The 17,111-nt window shown below is 44.8% G+C and overlaps 1 protein-coding gene across 3 annotated transcripts in view; it reads left to right on the top strand.

Annotated features, from left to right (window-relative positions):
* GRIN2C (glutamate ionotropic receptor NMDA type subunit 2C) overlaps positions 1–17,111 on the top strand; it is a 93,441-nt gene that overhangs the window by 20,809 nt on the left and 55,521 nt on the right. For 2 of the 3 annotated variants that reach the window (XM_080993600.1, XM_080993598.1), the window contains exon 2: positions 13,033–13,456. In XM_080993600.1, coding sequence (XP_080849726.1) covers positions 13,040–13,456 — 417 coding nt within the window. In that variant the 5' untranslated portion in view covers positions 13,033–13,039. Of the gene's footprint in view, positions 1–2,888; positions 2,942–13,032; positions 13,457–17,111 lie in introns of those variants that run through there. The other variant, XM_080993599.1, reaches the window with a different exon arrangement.

Here is a 17,111-nt window from a genome sequence, read left to right as displayed (position 1 = left end):
AACTTGCGGAGATGTAGACTCTGTGCATACAGAGCTGATGAATGCATGAGGTTGGGAGTGTGTGTGTGTGTGTGTGTGTGTGTGTGTGTTTGTTTGCAATCCTCCTTCCTCTCATTGTGTTCGTTGCACACTGCTCTAAACCAGTCTTTAAACATGCCACATTTAAGCCAGAGATAAGGATGGAAAATGATCGTCACATTTCAGCAGAGGTGCAAATCTTGAGTATCCCAAGCACCCTACAGCTCTTAGGCCAAACATAGCCAACCCTTTACTTGACACACCTGAATGTTTTCTATGGTGTGTGTATGGGGCAGGGGATCAGATATCAAATCCCTAGAGAACTTGAGGGAGACTCTAGCGCCTTCCCCTGTTAGGATTGACCCACTTGCATTGGTGTTATTCCTCCCCCCCCCCCAGTTGTTTAGTCTGTTCATCAGAACTCCCCTATTCATAATATATATATGGTCTCTTCTTCTCTTCAAAGTAACATGGAATGGCTGCATTGCTATAATTTGCAACAACACAGAGTGCTTTCCTGATTTGTGCCCCCAGGGATATGCTGAGGATGATACCTTTCTGTGGAGATAGGCAGCCATGTGATTGTCATCATTAATCCCTGCTCTCCAGGCTGCATATGGATGAACATGTTTTGAGAAGAGTTATAACGCCAGTCGCATTGTGATGGATTTATTGGCTCTCGTTACTTTCCAAAGGAGGCCCTGCCATGAGGCGAGGCGGGGCGGCTGCCTCAGGCAGATGATTTTGGGAATTGCTATTGGTGGCCGTGTGGGGAGATAGACAGATTGGGCCCATCCAGGACCATAAGGTGGTGCTGTGCAAACCTCATCGAAAGTCATTTCTATGGGACTTGTCCAGAAGAATTTTCTAGTAGAGTGGGTGACATAGTATTTTGTGTGTGTGATGTATTCCTCTCTAGAAAACAACAGAGAAAGCATGCAGGAGGGAAATCTAAGATTGCACTCATTCACTCGCCACACACACACCCAACTTAAATGCATTAATTCATGCTCTGTGCATAGAACTTACTGCGCATGTAAAAGAAAAGAATTTACTGCACATGCATTGTGCACAGAACCTGATACTTTTGTTTAGTGCATATGTTTGAATTAACGTGTGGAGGTCAGGGATGGGACCCCATCTAGGGTTGCCGTATTTTGAAGAGCAAAAAAGAGGAGACATTTGCTGACTTAACTATGGATCGCTATGGTGACTCTACCCATGAAAAAGAGGACATGTCCTGGAAAAAGAGGACATATAGCAACCCTACCATGGACATGAATCTTACTCTCCTACTTCCACACGTTCCTTCTTCCTTGGTTGTTATTTGAAAAGGGCTTCTACCTTTCTACCATGTCCTGCTCTGCCTCTAAGAAGCAGCCCAGTTCAGCAGACCTGAGATTATCCCGTTCTCTGCCCCCACCCCAAATATATGAATAGTGAACATTTTCTATAGTGCTTATATAGCAGCCCCATCCATACAGAAAGGGACAGAATCAACAGGCTTGAAGGCTATACAAACTTAACCAGGAGCAAGTCCCATGAAACTCAATGAGGTATACTTCGGACATGCATAGGGAATGTGCTGTGAGTTCCTTCGTACTGGAAGGAAATGCCATAAGCAGACTCTCTTAATCACCTCTGCTGGAACAGCATCAGAGGTAATTATCTCCAGTACAATCATTACAGTTGGTATTAATAGTCGAAAGAACACTTGGGGTGGGGCAGAGAGCACTTTTTATGCACACCATTACAGATGTGAAGTTGGGTTATATCACCCCATTCATCATTTTTAGCAGTTGCTCACATTTTAGGAGATCTGCCCCGCAATATGAAGCAAATGTACTGTGAAAAGAGTTTATCCAGATTTTTTTTCCTTTTAATTGTCGCAAAGCAATTTCTCCTTCAATTATAATTGAAAATAAGAATTTTAACATGAATACTTGGAGGTGCTGCAATTTGGTGAAAGAACACATGCAGAGAACACAGAATTATCTGGGTTTCCCATCATTCCTGGCATCCCCAAAGATCTCAGATTGCAACGTTGAGAAAGACCTTTGCCTGAGACCTTGCAGAGTAGACAATATCGCAGGGCTGGTGAGCATCTGACCTTCCCGATTTTGCTGGAATCCCTGACTATTGGCTATGCCGGCTGGGCTGATGGGAGATGCTTAGTCCTGCCACACCTGGAGAGCCCACAGGTTAGCTACCCCTGCAATACTGAGTGGTTTGACTCTGTGCAAGGCAGATTTCGTTCATAGGATGAATCACCGACGGTGTATTCTGCACTTTGATTGAATTACTCCATGTGCCACAGCTCTGTACTTAAATAATATAAGAATTAAAAGTGGTATGGTTTGGGTCCCCTAAAGCAGGCATGTCCAAAGTCCGTTTTGGGGGCCTAATCCGGCCCACTGGTCGATTCAATCCTAAAAAAAAGCTCAACAATTTCAGTCGGTCCTCATGCATGTTCACTTCATCAAATCTGGCCCTCTTTGAAAAAGGTTTGGGTTCCCCTGCCCTAAAGTGTATAACACAGTCACAACAAGTCCTTTGATGTCAATGTTAGCTGTTGTACCTTGACTATGGAATCCGGGCTCCACATCAATGTTGGCAAATTTTGTTTTATTAGTGTTGGACATTCTCTCTCTGTATGTGAGAGAGAATCAATTGTTCCAGAAACAGAGAAGTTGTTTCAGGAATCATCAGAAGGCTGAGATTGTTTTTTCCTATGCAAGGACATTTTCTGTGGGAACTGTTCTTTGGACATGCACAATGTGACAGGAAGTACTGATAACAACTGTTCTATGTAACTTGTAGCTTGTTGTGAGTCTCTTGCTTGCACCTTGCGGGGAGAGAAGCAGAGAGAGAGAGAGTGTCTTGGACTCTTACTGGACTCAAGTTTGCCTTTACCATGGTAGTGGTGAATGATTGCATATATTTGCTACCAATACACTTTTATACCTGTCAAGTAAACTTCTGCACTTGACTGAATCTTTATGGCATCCATGAGTGTTTATTGTCTACTGTGTGTACCTTCAACCCGAAGGAAGGAGCTGCGTTGAGATGTAACTCTGCTGAGTATGGATACTGGCACACATGCACAGCGAAAGTGATGCCGGACCCAATCCTACTAAATCATCCATCAGAGGTTGATGGATTGATCCATCAATTAGTTTACGCAGTTCCCCTGGCAGGGGTCTTAATGCAGACCTGCAGCAGTGTTTCACTTAAGCCAGATGAAGTCTGTGTGGCACTTAAGAAAACAGTGCAAAAGTTAAAGGGACAGTGCACAGTACATGAAGAGTGCAGGGCAGATGACCTAATATGTTTGGCTTCACTAATGCAGGGAATGGCTGGGCAGTTTATAATATGCCAGATTTGAAAGCACCCCTGCTAGAATATGGCTTGAGCCCAACCTAGTTCCAAAGAACGATCTTCTGAGTGTGTGAATGACCTTCTAGTATCCATCTTCTGAAAAGAAATTGGGCATGGTGGGCAAGTGCTGAGGATTGTGCTGGGAGGCACCAGGAGTGCAACTACCCTGGGCCCTGCCAATGTCCTGTTTCCTCCAGTTGTTTTTCAGCTAAGTGCTTGCATCTGTCTAAATGGAGCCCAGCAGGCAAAGGTCCGCCCAGCAAGGGATGTTCTCCCCACAAAGCAGCGCCGTATTTGGAAATCCAGTTTTTAATTACAGTTGGTGCTTCCAAGACTCCTGCTGGCAGCTGACATCTTGCAGCAAAAAGAGAGAGGAAGAGGGATGGAGAGGAAACCAGGATTAGTGACGGCAAGAGAGCAGGAGCCCAGGGCAAAACTGATTCCCGCCCTCTTCCAACCCCGTTAATGCTTTGATTATCACTGACCAAGTTTTTGCCGTTAAATTTTTGCATTTCCTTTTCCAAATGCTAACATTTGCGCTTGGGGCATCAAGCTGGTGTTAGCATTGGGGTGGAATGGAATTTTGCTCAGTGAACGGACTTCCGGGGTGGCGCCATCGGCAATGGCGGACTCCCTCTGAATTGGAGGGACTAGCTCCGCGCGAAACGGGTCTTTTCCGCTACGGCGAAGCGGGGACCCTTTTAAAAATCACAGGCGGATGAAGCCTGTGACCATGGGACTCGGCGGGCACCCTTAGCACCCCCCCAACCCGCAAAGGAACCCACTAACGGGCTCCGAAGCGAAGAGGGGGAAGTGGCGCGGTGCTGTGAGTCAACTGCTATTTCCGTGGAGCGAAGCCGCACAGCCGTTGCCGGAGAGCACTGCCTTTTTCCTGGGACAATTTGGCTTCTAAAATAAGCACCCATGAGTACTCAAACTTTGAACAATTGGACTTTAAATAAGGACTTGCGACCAGAAAGGAATTGGACTTAAAAAATTTATTTCAATTTGGTACTGAAACGGGAAGGTCTAAACAGGAAGTCAGCCTTCCGTTTCTTTGTAGACAGAATAAAGCAAAGACAACGTAAACTAGAGCTCAGAAAATCGCTTTTAAAGGATTGGCTTTCATCATTTAAAATTGTTGAACCCCCCTTCGGCAGCAGGAGAAGAAGGGGGATCTTTTCTGGATTGTTTAAACCTGCAGAAGTGAGTTTAAAGTAAAGTAACTTTCCATCGTCCTGACCCTGGAGCGGGGTGTCAGGACTGACGTTTGAAGCTCATTGACCAGAGACAAACGCTTTTGACAGATAGCTAAAAGAAGAGAAACATAGTGATTCCATTGTTTCCTTTCGCACCTTAAAGGAACAAATATTGACAAAATATCTGAAAAAAGGAAACTCTGTTGCTAGACTTGTCTTTAAAAGAAAGATTAAATAGAAGTTTTCCCCCTAGAGGGAGACTGTGAAACTGTAACCAACTCCTGGGAGCTGGCAGCTGTTACAGATTACAATCGTGGGAATAGACATCTGACCTTCAGGACAATGTATTCAGACGCTCTGTTGTGTGCTTTCTATAAAACAAATGCCCTACTGGAACAGCTACATGAGAAGACGAATTTGATGGCTGATTCGATTAGAAATTTTGAACAGGCAGTGGGAAAATATGTGGAGCCCACCCAAGAATTAAATCAGGAGTGTGCCCTGACAGAACAGGTCCAACAGGAATATGAACTTTTGGATTTGACAAATGAACTTGGAAAAAGCCAGATTTGGAAAGAAAAAGTTTGGTCCGGTTTGGAAATGGGGGGTTGGATAGACCCTCCTATGCAGGGATGTTTGGACTTTTCAAGTCTGGCAATGGGCCGTGAGATGTTTGGGATTGTGGGGGCTTTCAATTTTGGAGGGATTTTGAAACATGTTTTTAAATACCACATGGAATTTAGTGTCGATTATGGAAAAGGGGCTGATCTGTCGAGAAGGGTCAAAAATATTGCTAAGCTGGAGTTCCCACGAGTGAAACGAGCAGGAGACAAGGGAAAATACAGTTACAAATATGAAGAAGAACTGCGGAAGGGACATGGAAGAGACTTAAGGGCCTCGGATATTAGGATACCAGGTTAATGTGCCAGATCGATGGGATAACAAGGACTGACAAAACCCGGGACCAGGAGGAAGGGACGCTGGCTGAATATTGGATTTGTTTTTATTTCTCTTTTTCACTACTAGGACTGTTTTACAAAATTGATGAATGTTAGAAAAATGTTGGAATGAAATTACTTGGCTTTAGTAAAAATGTTTAAAGAATTATGCAAGAATATTATGGTTATGAGAAGTTGGTAAAAATAAGATTTAAGTTTTAAGTTTCAAGGTTTTTTTATAGTAAGATAAGATTAAAATAGTTTAAGGTAATGTAATGACAGAATATTATGAAATATGGAAAGGATTTGCTGTGACAATTAACAACCAGGATACAAGGAAGGGGAGGAGGAGGAGGTCAAGGAAAGAGGGTAATGATAGTTGAGGAGTTGAGAATAATGGATTTGTTTTTAAATGTTTTTAAATGTTTGTGGTGTATTTTTTTCCCCCTCTCTTATTTTGAATTTGTATATGTATGGTTGGAAGTGGCTTGTTTTTCTCTTTTTCTACTTTGTTTTTCTTTTGTAACTTTAAAATTTTTTTTTTCCAATAAATATCATTTAAAAAAAAAAAAGGAATTTTGCTCAGTGAACGTTGGGCCTGCCAACTTGCTCACTGGCCCTCTTCCTCCTCCTGCTGCTGCTGCGCCTTTAAACTGTAACCTTGCATGCAGAAATTCAGTCCATGAGGTTTTCCTGGCACAGAGAGGAATTGTTTGGGACAGGTTTTGTTTGCTTAAATTTCTGCATGCATGTCTGTTGTAAAAGACACAGGAACCAGAGACAATAAAATAAATAAAATTCTGCATCTCAGGGATGGGGGTGTGTGTATTACATATGTCTACAACACACACTGCAATGTAGTGTGTGTTTATGTATGTGTGTTGGCAATATTTTCCTGAGATGTTTCCTGTATCTTGATGGGGGAAAGCTTCACCTGTTGATTTTCTACCTGCTATGTCACTTTTGAAGATACAGAAAGCTTCCAAGGTGGGGCTGAATGACAACCCTAATCAACTTGGATGGCTTTGAGAGTGGTTGTGGGAAATAAGGATGAGGAATATGGTTTGGTAGCCTCTCAAAACTTATAGAGATGGATGGAAGAACAATGTTTAATGGCTGAATACAAACTCTGTTCAAAGTAAAAATCTAATCACTCTTATTAGAGTTTTAAAATGGTATGATGTACTACATTCTTAATAATTTTTGTGATTTGCTTTGAATTTATAAAATGTCATTATAGATATGTGTAAATATAATGAATAAAACCTAAATAGCCAGGAATGAAATGGTTGTAATGTGTGTGAGGGTGGTATTCAGCTAACTTTTTTTTAATATTTAGAACAGACCCATTAAAGTTAATAAACATGACTACTTTGTCATGCTTATTATGAGTTCATTAGGAGTAAAACCTAGTTGAAAACCACCCAGTTTTTCTCACAGCTGAGTTAAATCACAATGGCAGAAGCTGAGAACAGCCAAATGAGGGAGTTGACGCCTCACCTGTTGGATCTTGTGTGAAGAGCAGGGAGGTTAAAAAGTTTGTCAAGCTTCCCCATTCTGTGGGCTGTATTTTGGGAACACCTGTCTGAGCTACACAAAGGATTTCATCCTAAGGACCAACCCCCCCCCCCCAGGTAATGTAGCACATTTTGGTAAAATCCCTCAGTGGGATGGAAGTCAGCAGAATTCCTCTCAGTCCTTGTAGCTTGGGTAGTATGACCTTGATGCTTAGAAGTAGGTCCTCTCAAATGAGTTTGCAAAGAGGCCACTTTGGCAAATAGGCAAGGTAGTAATTGGATGAGGCAGTAGAGTTCAACCTTTTCAGACCTGGGACCCACCTTTAGCTTAACCATGCATTTGGGAACCTGCTAGCTTGCTTCCTTATTAATTTATTTTACCAAAAATGTGTATGGTGTTAGTGCCACTGTTTGGACTTGCCTTAGTTCAAGCTGCAAACCACGCTTGGTTCCCAATATAATAATAATAATAATAATAATAATAATAATAATAATAATAATATTTATTATTTGTACCCTGGCCATCTGTCTGGGTTTCCCTAGCCACTCTGGGCAGCTTCCAACAAGCATTAAAAATACATCAAAATGTCACACATTAAAAACTTCCCAACCTTCTGCTGCACGAAGATCAGTCTTATTAAATGGTTTAGTAACTCACACAGTTTCAGAAAAGTGCAAGGCTCACAGCTGGATTTCATAACTGCTCGTCTTGGGTTTCTGCGGTCTGTTGAAGCAGTTGAATTGGAGCTGGGACACCAAGCTAGAGCGGTTTGATTTGGTTTGGCCATTTCTATGCCGCTCAAAGCCATTTTGGAAAAGGGAACTGAAGGGACCTTTTTGAGGCAGCTGAGAAAGTCGAGCAGAGAGGGCTCTTCAAGCTGCTGGCTGCAACAGGGACCTTGTCCCCATTTGCCGGCAGTAGAGCTGGGGAACCTGTGGCTCTGCAGATGTTGTTGGCCTCCAACTCACATCGGCCCCAGGCAACATGACACAACTGCCAGGGGCGATGGGAGTCCAGCCATATCTGCAGGGCCATGGGTCCCTCACTATCCTATGCTGACCAATGGGCAGCCCTATGGCTTGCAATTATTGCAAGAAACATTGATGTATTATGGCGTGAACGTGTGGCGGTGTGAAATGGATATGCATGCCTGTTGAAGCATCGCTATGCTAATCAAGTTTCCCAGACACTCGTAAAGGTGCTTTTAAAAGATGCATATGCATGCATCTTTTATTTCCGCGCTTTACGCATTTGCAGGGGAAAACACTAGCAAAAGGGCAGGTGTTTCACGCAGCCATCCAAATGAGTAGCCCGGCTCTAAGTGAAGTCAATGGAATCTGAGTGTGATTGTGCTTAGGATTGGGGCATGGGGACAAGGCTAGCTTTAGGGACCGCTCCCAAACCTGTGTGTCTTTTGCCCTGTAGCATTCCTTCCCAAGACCTGCTGTTTTAACTGCTGCCTCATCCAAAGAAGTAGTTAGAGCTAATTTCTTTCCCTTGAAGTGTTTTAAATTTTTTATTATTACCGCTGGTACTTAATCTTTGAGTTGATGGAACTGAAGGTGCCTATCAGGCTGTGAAATAATTTTTTTAAAAGATGAAGAAGAAATGAAATGGTGAAGACAGGCTGCGTTGCGGCAGCTCACAGCCAAGGGACAGCAGGAGTCATAAGACCAGGAGGATGGGCAGCAGGGGGAGTGACAATATTGCTCCCCAACATCATTTAAAAGAATAAAAAATTGTTCAAGGACACTAGGAGACTGAACTGCTATGGAACCAAGGGCAACGTGGAAGGAAAGGAGAAGAGGGTTTTTATTAACTGCTCAGGAAACAGAGGCAAAAGAATTGGGGAGTCATGGAGCAGATTTCCTTTGTGGCTGGAGGGGGGAAAACAGAGAGAATGTTTAATTTGCAGGGACACTTTATAACCCAGTTTTAGAACTCTAGTGGGGCACTCTTTTCTCTCTGGGCACTTCCAGGTGACCTGTCTATCAAGCATTCATCCTGATTTGTTTTTAGAGTGATTAGACAGTGGCAGCCATTATATAATGAGCCTTTGTTCTGATTTGTTTGAGTAATGTTTAGGTAGAATTGCGTCAAAATAAGTGTGGATCCCCCACTTTTCAGTGCATTTCCCCCTCACTTTCCTCATCAGAAAAGTAGATGGGGGGAAATAGATGGGAAAGACCTCCCAATCAACTGTAATTGTGCAATCTGAATTTACTGGTATGTGACTGGTATTTGCCACCCAGCCCTACCGTTGGGTAAAGTGAGGTAACTGCCTCAGACAGCAGGTGCAGAGAGAAGGGAGCCATTACATCCCCTTGGCTGCTCCTTCCAGACCTTCTATTTTTTTCTCCACAGAGATGGGTCTTTCCATATCAAGTGATCCAACGTTTTTAACTCTTTTGCCTTGGCGAATCATATTCATTTTATTAATCACTGTGGTGGGTGCTGTGGGTTAAACCACAGAGCCTAGGACTTGCCGATCAGAAGGTCGGCGGTTCAAATCCCCCCGACAGGGTGAGCTCCCATTGCTCGGTCCCTGCTCTGCCAACCTAGCAGTTCAAAAGCACGTCAAAGTGCAAGTAGATAAATAGGTACCACTCCGGTGGGAAGGTAAACAGTGTTTCCGTGTGCTGCTCTGGTTTGCCAGAAGCGGCTTAGTCATGCTGGCCACATGACCCGGAAGCTGTACGCCGGCTCCCTCGGCCAATAAAGCAAGATGAGCGCCGTAACCCCAGAGTCGGTCACGACTGGACCTAATGGTCAGGGGTCCCTTTACCTTTAAAATGTTAAATTTTGTAACTTAAAAATTACAGTAAGTCATATCATATTAAAGCCCATCACATTTTGAAGAGATTGGTGTTTTTAGTTTTGACACATCTCCATTTTGGGCTGAGCTTTTAAGGTTTTTGTGTAGCCTGGCAAGGCCAAAATGGTCCTTGTTTTTTTTTTTGGGGGGGGGGGGGGAATTTCAAACCCTCCAGAAAGAATTAAGTTCTTAACCCGAGGTACCACCGTATAGGCTCGGGGGGGGGGGGGGAGTGAGAGAGCAATTTCTTAGACTGAGAATCAGAAGAAGGGAAACTGAGAGAGGGTGGAGGGAAAACCTATGTGATGGCAGAGCAGAAAGTTCGTCCTGCTTGCTGCACCGAGGTGGTATTTTCTGTATTGGGGGTGGCTAATGTGTTGTTGTTGTTTTTAGCCTGAGAGCCACATTCCCTTTTGGCTAACCCTCCAAGGGCCACTTGCTAGGGGACTAAAGTGTGTGTGGCTGGCCACACTCTCTCATGCACAGGGCACACTCGCAGAGAGATGTGTGCTGATCAGTGTTGTGTTATGGCTCCCTCTCCACTCATCAAAAGATCAGTTCATAACTGTTCCACCCTCTTCGTCTCAAAATTCAGGTGCATCCTGGAGGAGTGGAAGGGGTAAATGTATAAATAGTATGTGGGGTGTATATCTGCTTTGGATGAAGCCCAAATATCACCCTGAAGTGGGCTGCTCTGCAAGTATTCAGACCTCCTCCAAAGCAAAGTAGGTCTTATATGGTAATTTGGGGTGGTTCAAAGTGAAGTGATCAGCTCTCCAAGCTTGAGACCCACCCACTTAGGGTGTTTGGACACTTTTCTGGTCAATGGGATATCTTTCTGAACCTCCCACAAGTTCCCCATAAAACGAGAATGCTAGGGAGGCAGGAAGGAAAGTGGGTTTTGTGTGAGTGAGTCAGTGTCATTTTGTGACTGACAGCTATAGCTTCCAACTAGGGCTTGACTTTACCAGGGTTCTCCAGTTGCAATTGGAGGGGATGATTACTCTTCTAGGAGCCACAAAGTTGAAACAGTTTGAATTGTTGGTGGTAGTGTTTTGCTTGTGTGATCTTATTCCAGTCCAGACCAAAGCTTTCTTGAAATCAATCCTATTCTTGCATCCTAATTCCTCTTGACACTTGCAGTTGTTTGTTTATGCCTGAGTGCTAGCAATTAGGCAAGTCACTTCCTTTCCCCCTCCACTTTCCATCCCATTCTGACCCTAGTTGCATTTGGCTGAAGTCAGGGAATTAAACACTGAGATGTCTGTGAATCTTTGGAGAACACCAATCTGAAATTTGGCAGGTTTTCACCCCTTCAGAAGCAGCTACACTACCTGTTAAGTTTAATCCAATTCTGGCAAAAATGTTTTTTAAAAAACCCAATATTTTTTTTAGCCATTTCTTGATTTCTTCATTATAGTCAATGAAGAGACACATGAAGCTTTGGAAAACCAAAGCCACCCTTCACTGTAGATCTGAAGCAAAGCAGGTCTCATCCGAAATGGTCCGAAGCAGAGCAGCCCCTTACCCAAAGCAGATTTGCGAAGCATAACCCAATTAAATTGCCCTCGATGAAGCATAGACTTGGCTTGAGGAAGGGCAGTTTTCTTCCACTTCTGCTAACAAAGATCTTGCTTTGAGAGTATCCACTGTTAGGGTAAGATGTGCTGATCTTCCAATTCATGCAGCGGAAGGGGGAGAGAGATCCAGAACATTGTGTGACTGGCGGTTGCTGGCAGGGATGCCAATGAGTGTTGAATTTACAGTGATGATTTACAGTGCAGATGACTGATGGAATGGGAGAGTCTTCCCTCTTAAATATTTGATTGTCAGCTATACAAAGCGCCAAGCAATTTAGCCTCGAGCCTTTTGCATTGGAGGTTTTTGCTGCTGCTTCTTTTTGCCTCTGTCTATCCTGTGTGTTAGAAGAGTCATTATTCTAACCAAAACAGGAACATAGGGAGCTGCCTTAAAGTGAGCCCAGACCATTGGTCAATACCGACTGCACTGGCTGGCAGCAGCTGTCTAGGGTTTCAGGCAGCTTCACCTGCCTGTCAGGGACTGAACCTGGGATGTTTTGTCTACCAAGCCTATGTGCCCTATAAAATATACCAAAGAAGAAGAATAAAAATGGAGATCACTGCAGTGAATGTTTTAAAAAGGGAATATATAATACATGAGCAGAGATTGAATGACGCTAAGAAATCAAAGAGACCCGTTAGGAAAAAGCTAGAACGAGGAAGCATTGGGAAATGGCCACTGGGTGGCAGCAGAGGGAAATTTGGGTTGAGGAAAGTGTAGAAGTGGCTGGGATTAAATCAGGGATGGGGAAATTTGTGGCTTGGCAGAGGCTGCAGGAGTCCATCTCCCATCAGCCCCAGACAGCGTGGCCAGGGGTGATGGGCTTTGTAGTCTTGTTAACTTCTGGAGGGCCACAGATTCCTCACTCCACCCCCCCCCCCGATGAAAGGGCGTCCAGGATGACGGAAGGAAACTTACCCGAGTGTGGATGTTTGGGAAGAACAGGGTTGTGATTGGAGAGGAGCTTAGTGGCAAGAGAAAAGGTGGAAATAGGTTCAGAAAGGGCAAAGGATTGTGAGAATGGATTGACTGCAAGGCTGGGGGGTGGGATCTGGGGAAGGAGGGAGAGTGAAAGCTGGGGGCAGGCTGATAAAGAGATGGGGTGGAGGTTAGCTGGAGACCTGATCTGACATAGGGAATGGGTGAAGGAGGTGCGGTTGGGTTTGGAGGGAAGAAAGCATGGCACCAAATGTGCCTATATTAAGGGGTGGGAGGAATAGTGTAGCGACTGCTTTGTGGAATAAATCCACCTGTCGCTTTATTGCTCAGGGGCCACTTCACACGGGTCTTCCCCTAAATTGTTCTTTTTTTTTTAATGTGCAACTAAAAATGCAAAGCATGCACACAGCAAGCAGGTGTTCAAAAGTGGCACATCGTGCAGACAAGCTTGTCGGAAGGCTGGGATTGGCTCCCTTGTCTCCCATACGCTCGGTGGCTGGCCCACGTTGGTGGCTAAACAGCTGTGTGCGGTTGACTTTAGGTCTGCTGGCAAAACAGCATCTTTTAATGCCTCCCTCCAGCTCTCCTTCTGGATCCTTTGTCGCTGTCCTTTTCCGACCGATGTTTCTTTTGTCCTGGGTTGCAGGCAATCCATGGTGGACATGGGCAGAGCTCTGGCAAACACCCTGGTGCTGTCCATGCTGCTGGGCTGTTCAGCTGTCCTAATGGATGACTCGCTGCCAAGCTCCGGGGAACCAGTGGTAACGGTGGCAGTGGTTTTCGGGGGCACTTCCTACCCTGTCCACATCCGCAGCCGGCTGACGCACCAAAGCTTCCTGGATATGCCTCTGGAGATCCACCCGGTCACCGTAGTAGTGAACGACACCAACCCCAGGACTCTCTTGACCCAAATCTGCAACATGCTGTCCAGCACGAAAATTCACGGGATCGTCTTTGAGGACAACATCGGCACAGAAGCCGTGGCGCAGATTCTGGACTTCATCTCGTCCCAGACCAACGTCCCCATCATTAGCATCAGTGGAGGTTCTGCTGTGGTCCTAACACCCAAGGTGAAAAAACCTTTTCGTTATTTTGGGAGACTGGGGGTGAATGCAGTGCACCATTCATAAATGTGTCGGGTTATAGCAGTGGATAGCCACTAAGAACCTGACTCCTATCAGCAAAATATATAACTGCCCATGACAGTCGTAGTAAACAAAAAGAAAGTACTCTGAGCACGTGCAGTTAATATTTCGAACTCGCTTCTCATTGCATTTTGCTCGTTTCCTAAATTGAGGCAGGCAACATCTCTCAACCTAACCTACTTTGCATGGCTATTGTGAAGATATAGGAGGAGGAATAAAGCTGGTGCAAAAGGGAACTTAGTGCTTGTATCCTAAGCATCAAAGTTTGCTTCCTTTAACCATAGTGATGTGTCATTGCACTATACAGTTTCGTATTTTTTCCTGGGTACCCCACCCCTGCATTTTAGTACAGTTCTAAGGTTTCAACTAGTCTTAGTCTAGCCTGGTTATTGCTTTTTTCACCGATGCATAATCCCTATGTTCAGTTGCACTCCAGAAGGAGTTGCCTTAGGCCTGTAGCCACAGGGGAGTGGGTGAGGTGCTGTGAAAAGAAGAGGGTTGTACATATATATATATATATATATATATATATATATATATATAGTTTTATAGGTAAAATACTAAGGAGTCAGTATTTTCCCTAACTGCTCAGTTTAAAACAGCAACAATACTGGCTCCTACTTTATAGTGTTCTGCCCCAACTGCAAAACCACTAAGATCTGCCGGGATTTTTAAATGTTACAGAATAATGTTTATTTTATTAATAACGTGTTAAAATTATTGTTGATTTTATACCGCTCTCTTATAAACTTAGGCTGCCTTTAATATCTGTTTGTTTTGCCTTGATACTGGCCCCATCGCCATCAACCTTTTTGCTCCTTCCTCACAAGACAGACAAGGCTATAATCCTGCACTCACTTACCATGAAACACAAAGAGACCTACTTTGAGTAGCCATGTAGACCACTGTATTGTTTAGTTAACTATACAGTGAATTCGTCATAACTGCCTGGACTTCAGCTTACCTGCGGTGTGGTAGCATTTGCAGAAAATACCTTGCAAAGAATACCATATCTCAGGTGAAACCACCAGAGCAAAGAAGCACAAAGTAGCTTCCTGTCCCTCTCTGCTTGCCACCACACCCTTTCTGAACCTGCTCCAAAGGATTGGGGGAACCCCCAAAACAGATTTAGTGGGACTTGCAGGGAGATGAGAGGGAGGGGACATTGCACTGTGCAGCCAGAAGTCCTCGCACTGGCAGTGCTACTTGTCTGGATACCACCCATTCTGTATGGCTGTATGGTCCATCTCTCTCTCTAGGAAAAGTCTAAGGCTAGACTTTTGGGAAAATTATATAATAGAAGAAGTATTTGTGTTCTAAACAGGTTACTCTCATCCACTTGTAATGTGAATATTAATTCCCAGTATGTTGCCAAATGTCTCATACACCATACAAGCAAAGTCAGGCTGTAGCAGTTCCATTACAGTTCCATTTCCCTAAGCCTGTTGCTACTGTTTTTATGGCCAAAGGCTATCAGGGGTCAGCAAACTTTTTCAGCAAGGGGCCCTCAGTCCCTCAGACCTTGTGGGGGGCCGGACTATATTTTTTGGGGGGAAATGAACGAATTCCTGTGCCCCACAAATAAACCAGAGATGCATTTTAAATAAAAGCACACATTCTACTCATGTCAAAACACCAGGCAGGCCCCATAAATAACCCAGAGATGCATTTTAAATAAAAGGACACATTCTACTCATGTAAAAACATGCTGATTCCCGGACCGTCCTTGGGCCGGATTTAGAAGGTGATTGGGCCGGATCCAGCCCCCGGGCCTTAGTTTGCCTACCCATGGCTATGAGCTAATAGTTACCAGCATGTGGAGGGACAGGGTCCAGGGTCCTGATAATCTGTGTTGTATTCTCCTGGCCCCGAATGGCCAGGAACTGTTGTTGTCGCTTTAGAGACCAATGATCCAACCAACCATTTATTTGTTAGCTGCTGCTAAAACTGTCTTGGTCAGGAAATGGAAATCAGATAAACTTCCTTTGATTATGGAGTGCCTACTGAAAACCTTCCGTACTGCTGAAATAGGGAAAAATGGACTGTCTCGCTTCGTAATGAGGGGAGGAAGCTGAGTGGCCAATGACTCTGTCAATATGTGATGTCCGTTTATCGATTTCTGGACCAATTGTTGTAAGCAAGTCCCAACAAGTTATTGTGCAGAGAATGCTAATGTTGAGGAGAGGCTAGTGGGAAGGAAGGCAAAATGCCATCTGTTCTGCATCCGTCCCAAAGCCATTGGGATGTAGCTCAGGTGGGCGAGGGTAGAATCCAGTCCCATGTTTCACCCCAGCATTTACCTCTTAAATCACCGGCTCAGAGCACGTGCAAGTTCAGCGCAGTGGTTGCTGTAGGGCACCCTGATTCCTTACAGGTGGGCTGTGCGCTGTGTAATTATTTTTGGCTTGCCTGCCTGTCACAGGATGTCAGCAATGGTTACTGTCACCTGTTCACGGGGAAATTTCTCTGAGCCTCGTTCAATGGCAGCACAGCTTACGTAAGACCAATATCATGTGTGATACTTACCTTGAGGGGTGGGGGAAGCCTTTAGGACATGATTAGGAACAATAAGGACCACCTTGGATCAGCCTCCTCACCTTCGCCATGCTCCATTAGTGCTCATTCCCCTGGCAACATGTGCTCCATAAAGCAATTCATGGAAATGTCCATCGCTGGCCACTAACAAGTTCTTGCTCTCCAGTCAAAAAGGGCCTCTGGGTTATTGACAGGAACTTGCTGCTGGGTCTCGCCAAATTAAAGCCATGCTTTCTAGAAGAGCTAGTAGGGCTATGTCTCATCATGCGGAAGCTGATCCCTGTGGTGGCTGCAAGCAGTCCCATCCATAGCAGCCTATCTGTCACATGATGTAACAGTGGCAGAGGGAGAGCCCTGGTGGATCTTGCCACCACAAACCCACCCAAGCATGAGTCCGTGACAGTGGGGTGATAGCTATCGCCTGCATTTCCAGAGGAGCATCTTGCCACATGGAAGTGAACATCAGAGGAAGGGGCCAGTCTATGGTGCAGTAAGATCATTTTAGTCTCTGAATTTCATGGTCTCAGGGTGGGGTGCTCCTTTAGATGGTAAAATGTATTCCTTCACTTCAACTTGTGGTCAGCCCCACCCTGATGCATTTGGGGATCCTCCTGCTTGTTTTGCTAAATGGGGGGGTTTGAACTTCTGCCCCAAAGGCCTCCCCCAATGGCACCACTGAAAGCCCACTTCCTGGCCAGGTGTTCAATTTTGTTAAACAAGTGCATATTCCTCTCTTTTGAAGACCAACAGCAACTCTGTCCCAGGTTGAGTTCAGTCTCCTGCTCCTCATATAATAGAGTGGTGGAAACAGGTGACACATCATTCACTGACTGTTGTTGCATTGGAGTGAGGAAATAGCACCGTGCAATGAGATTATGGCTATATTTCAATGGCTATAGATTGAAGGGGAAGGAAAGCAAGATCAACACAGGGGCTGCCATTTTGGGAAGCCACCCCCCACCATGTACTTTTCCACCTCTGTTCCACCCTATCAGCACACACACACACACACACGGCAGGAGCCCAATCAGATGCAATGGAACCG

Source organism: Podarcis pityusensis (assembly GCF_964106645.2).
Source record: "Podarcis pityusensis genome assembly, chromosome: 2".
Lineage (NCBI taxonomy): Eukaryota > Metazoa > Chordata > Lepidosauria > Squamata > Lacertidae > Podarcis > Podarcis pityusensis.
Note: the sequence above shows the minus strand (reverse complement) of the source record. Positions and strands in the feature narration are given on the sequence as shown.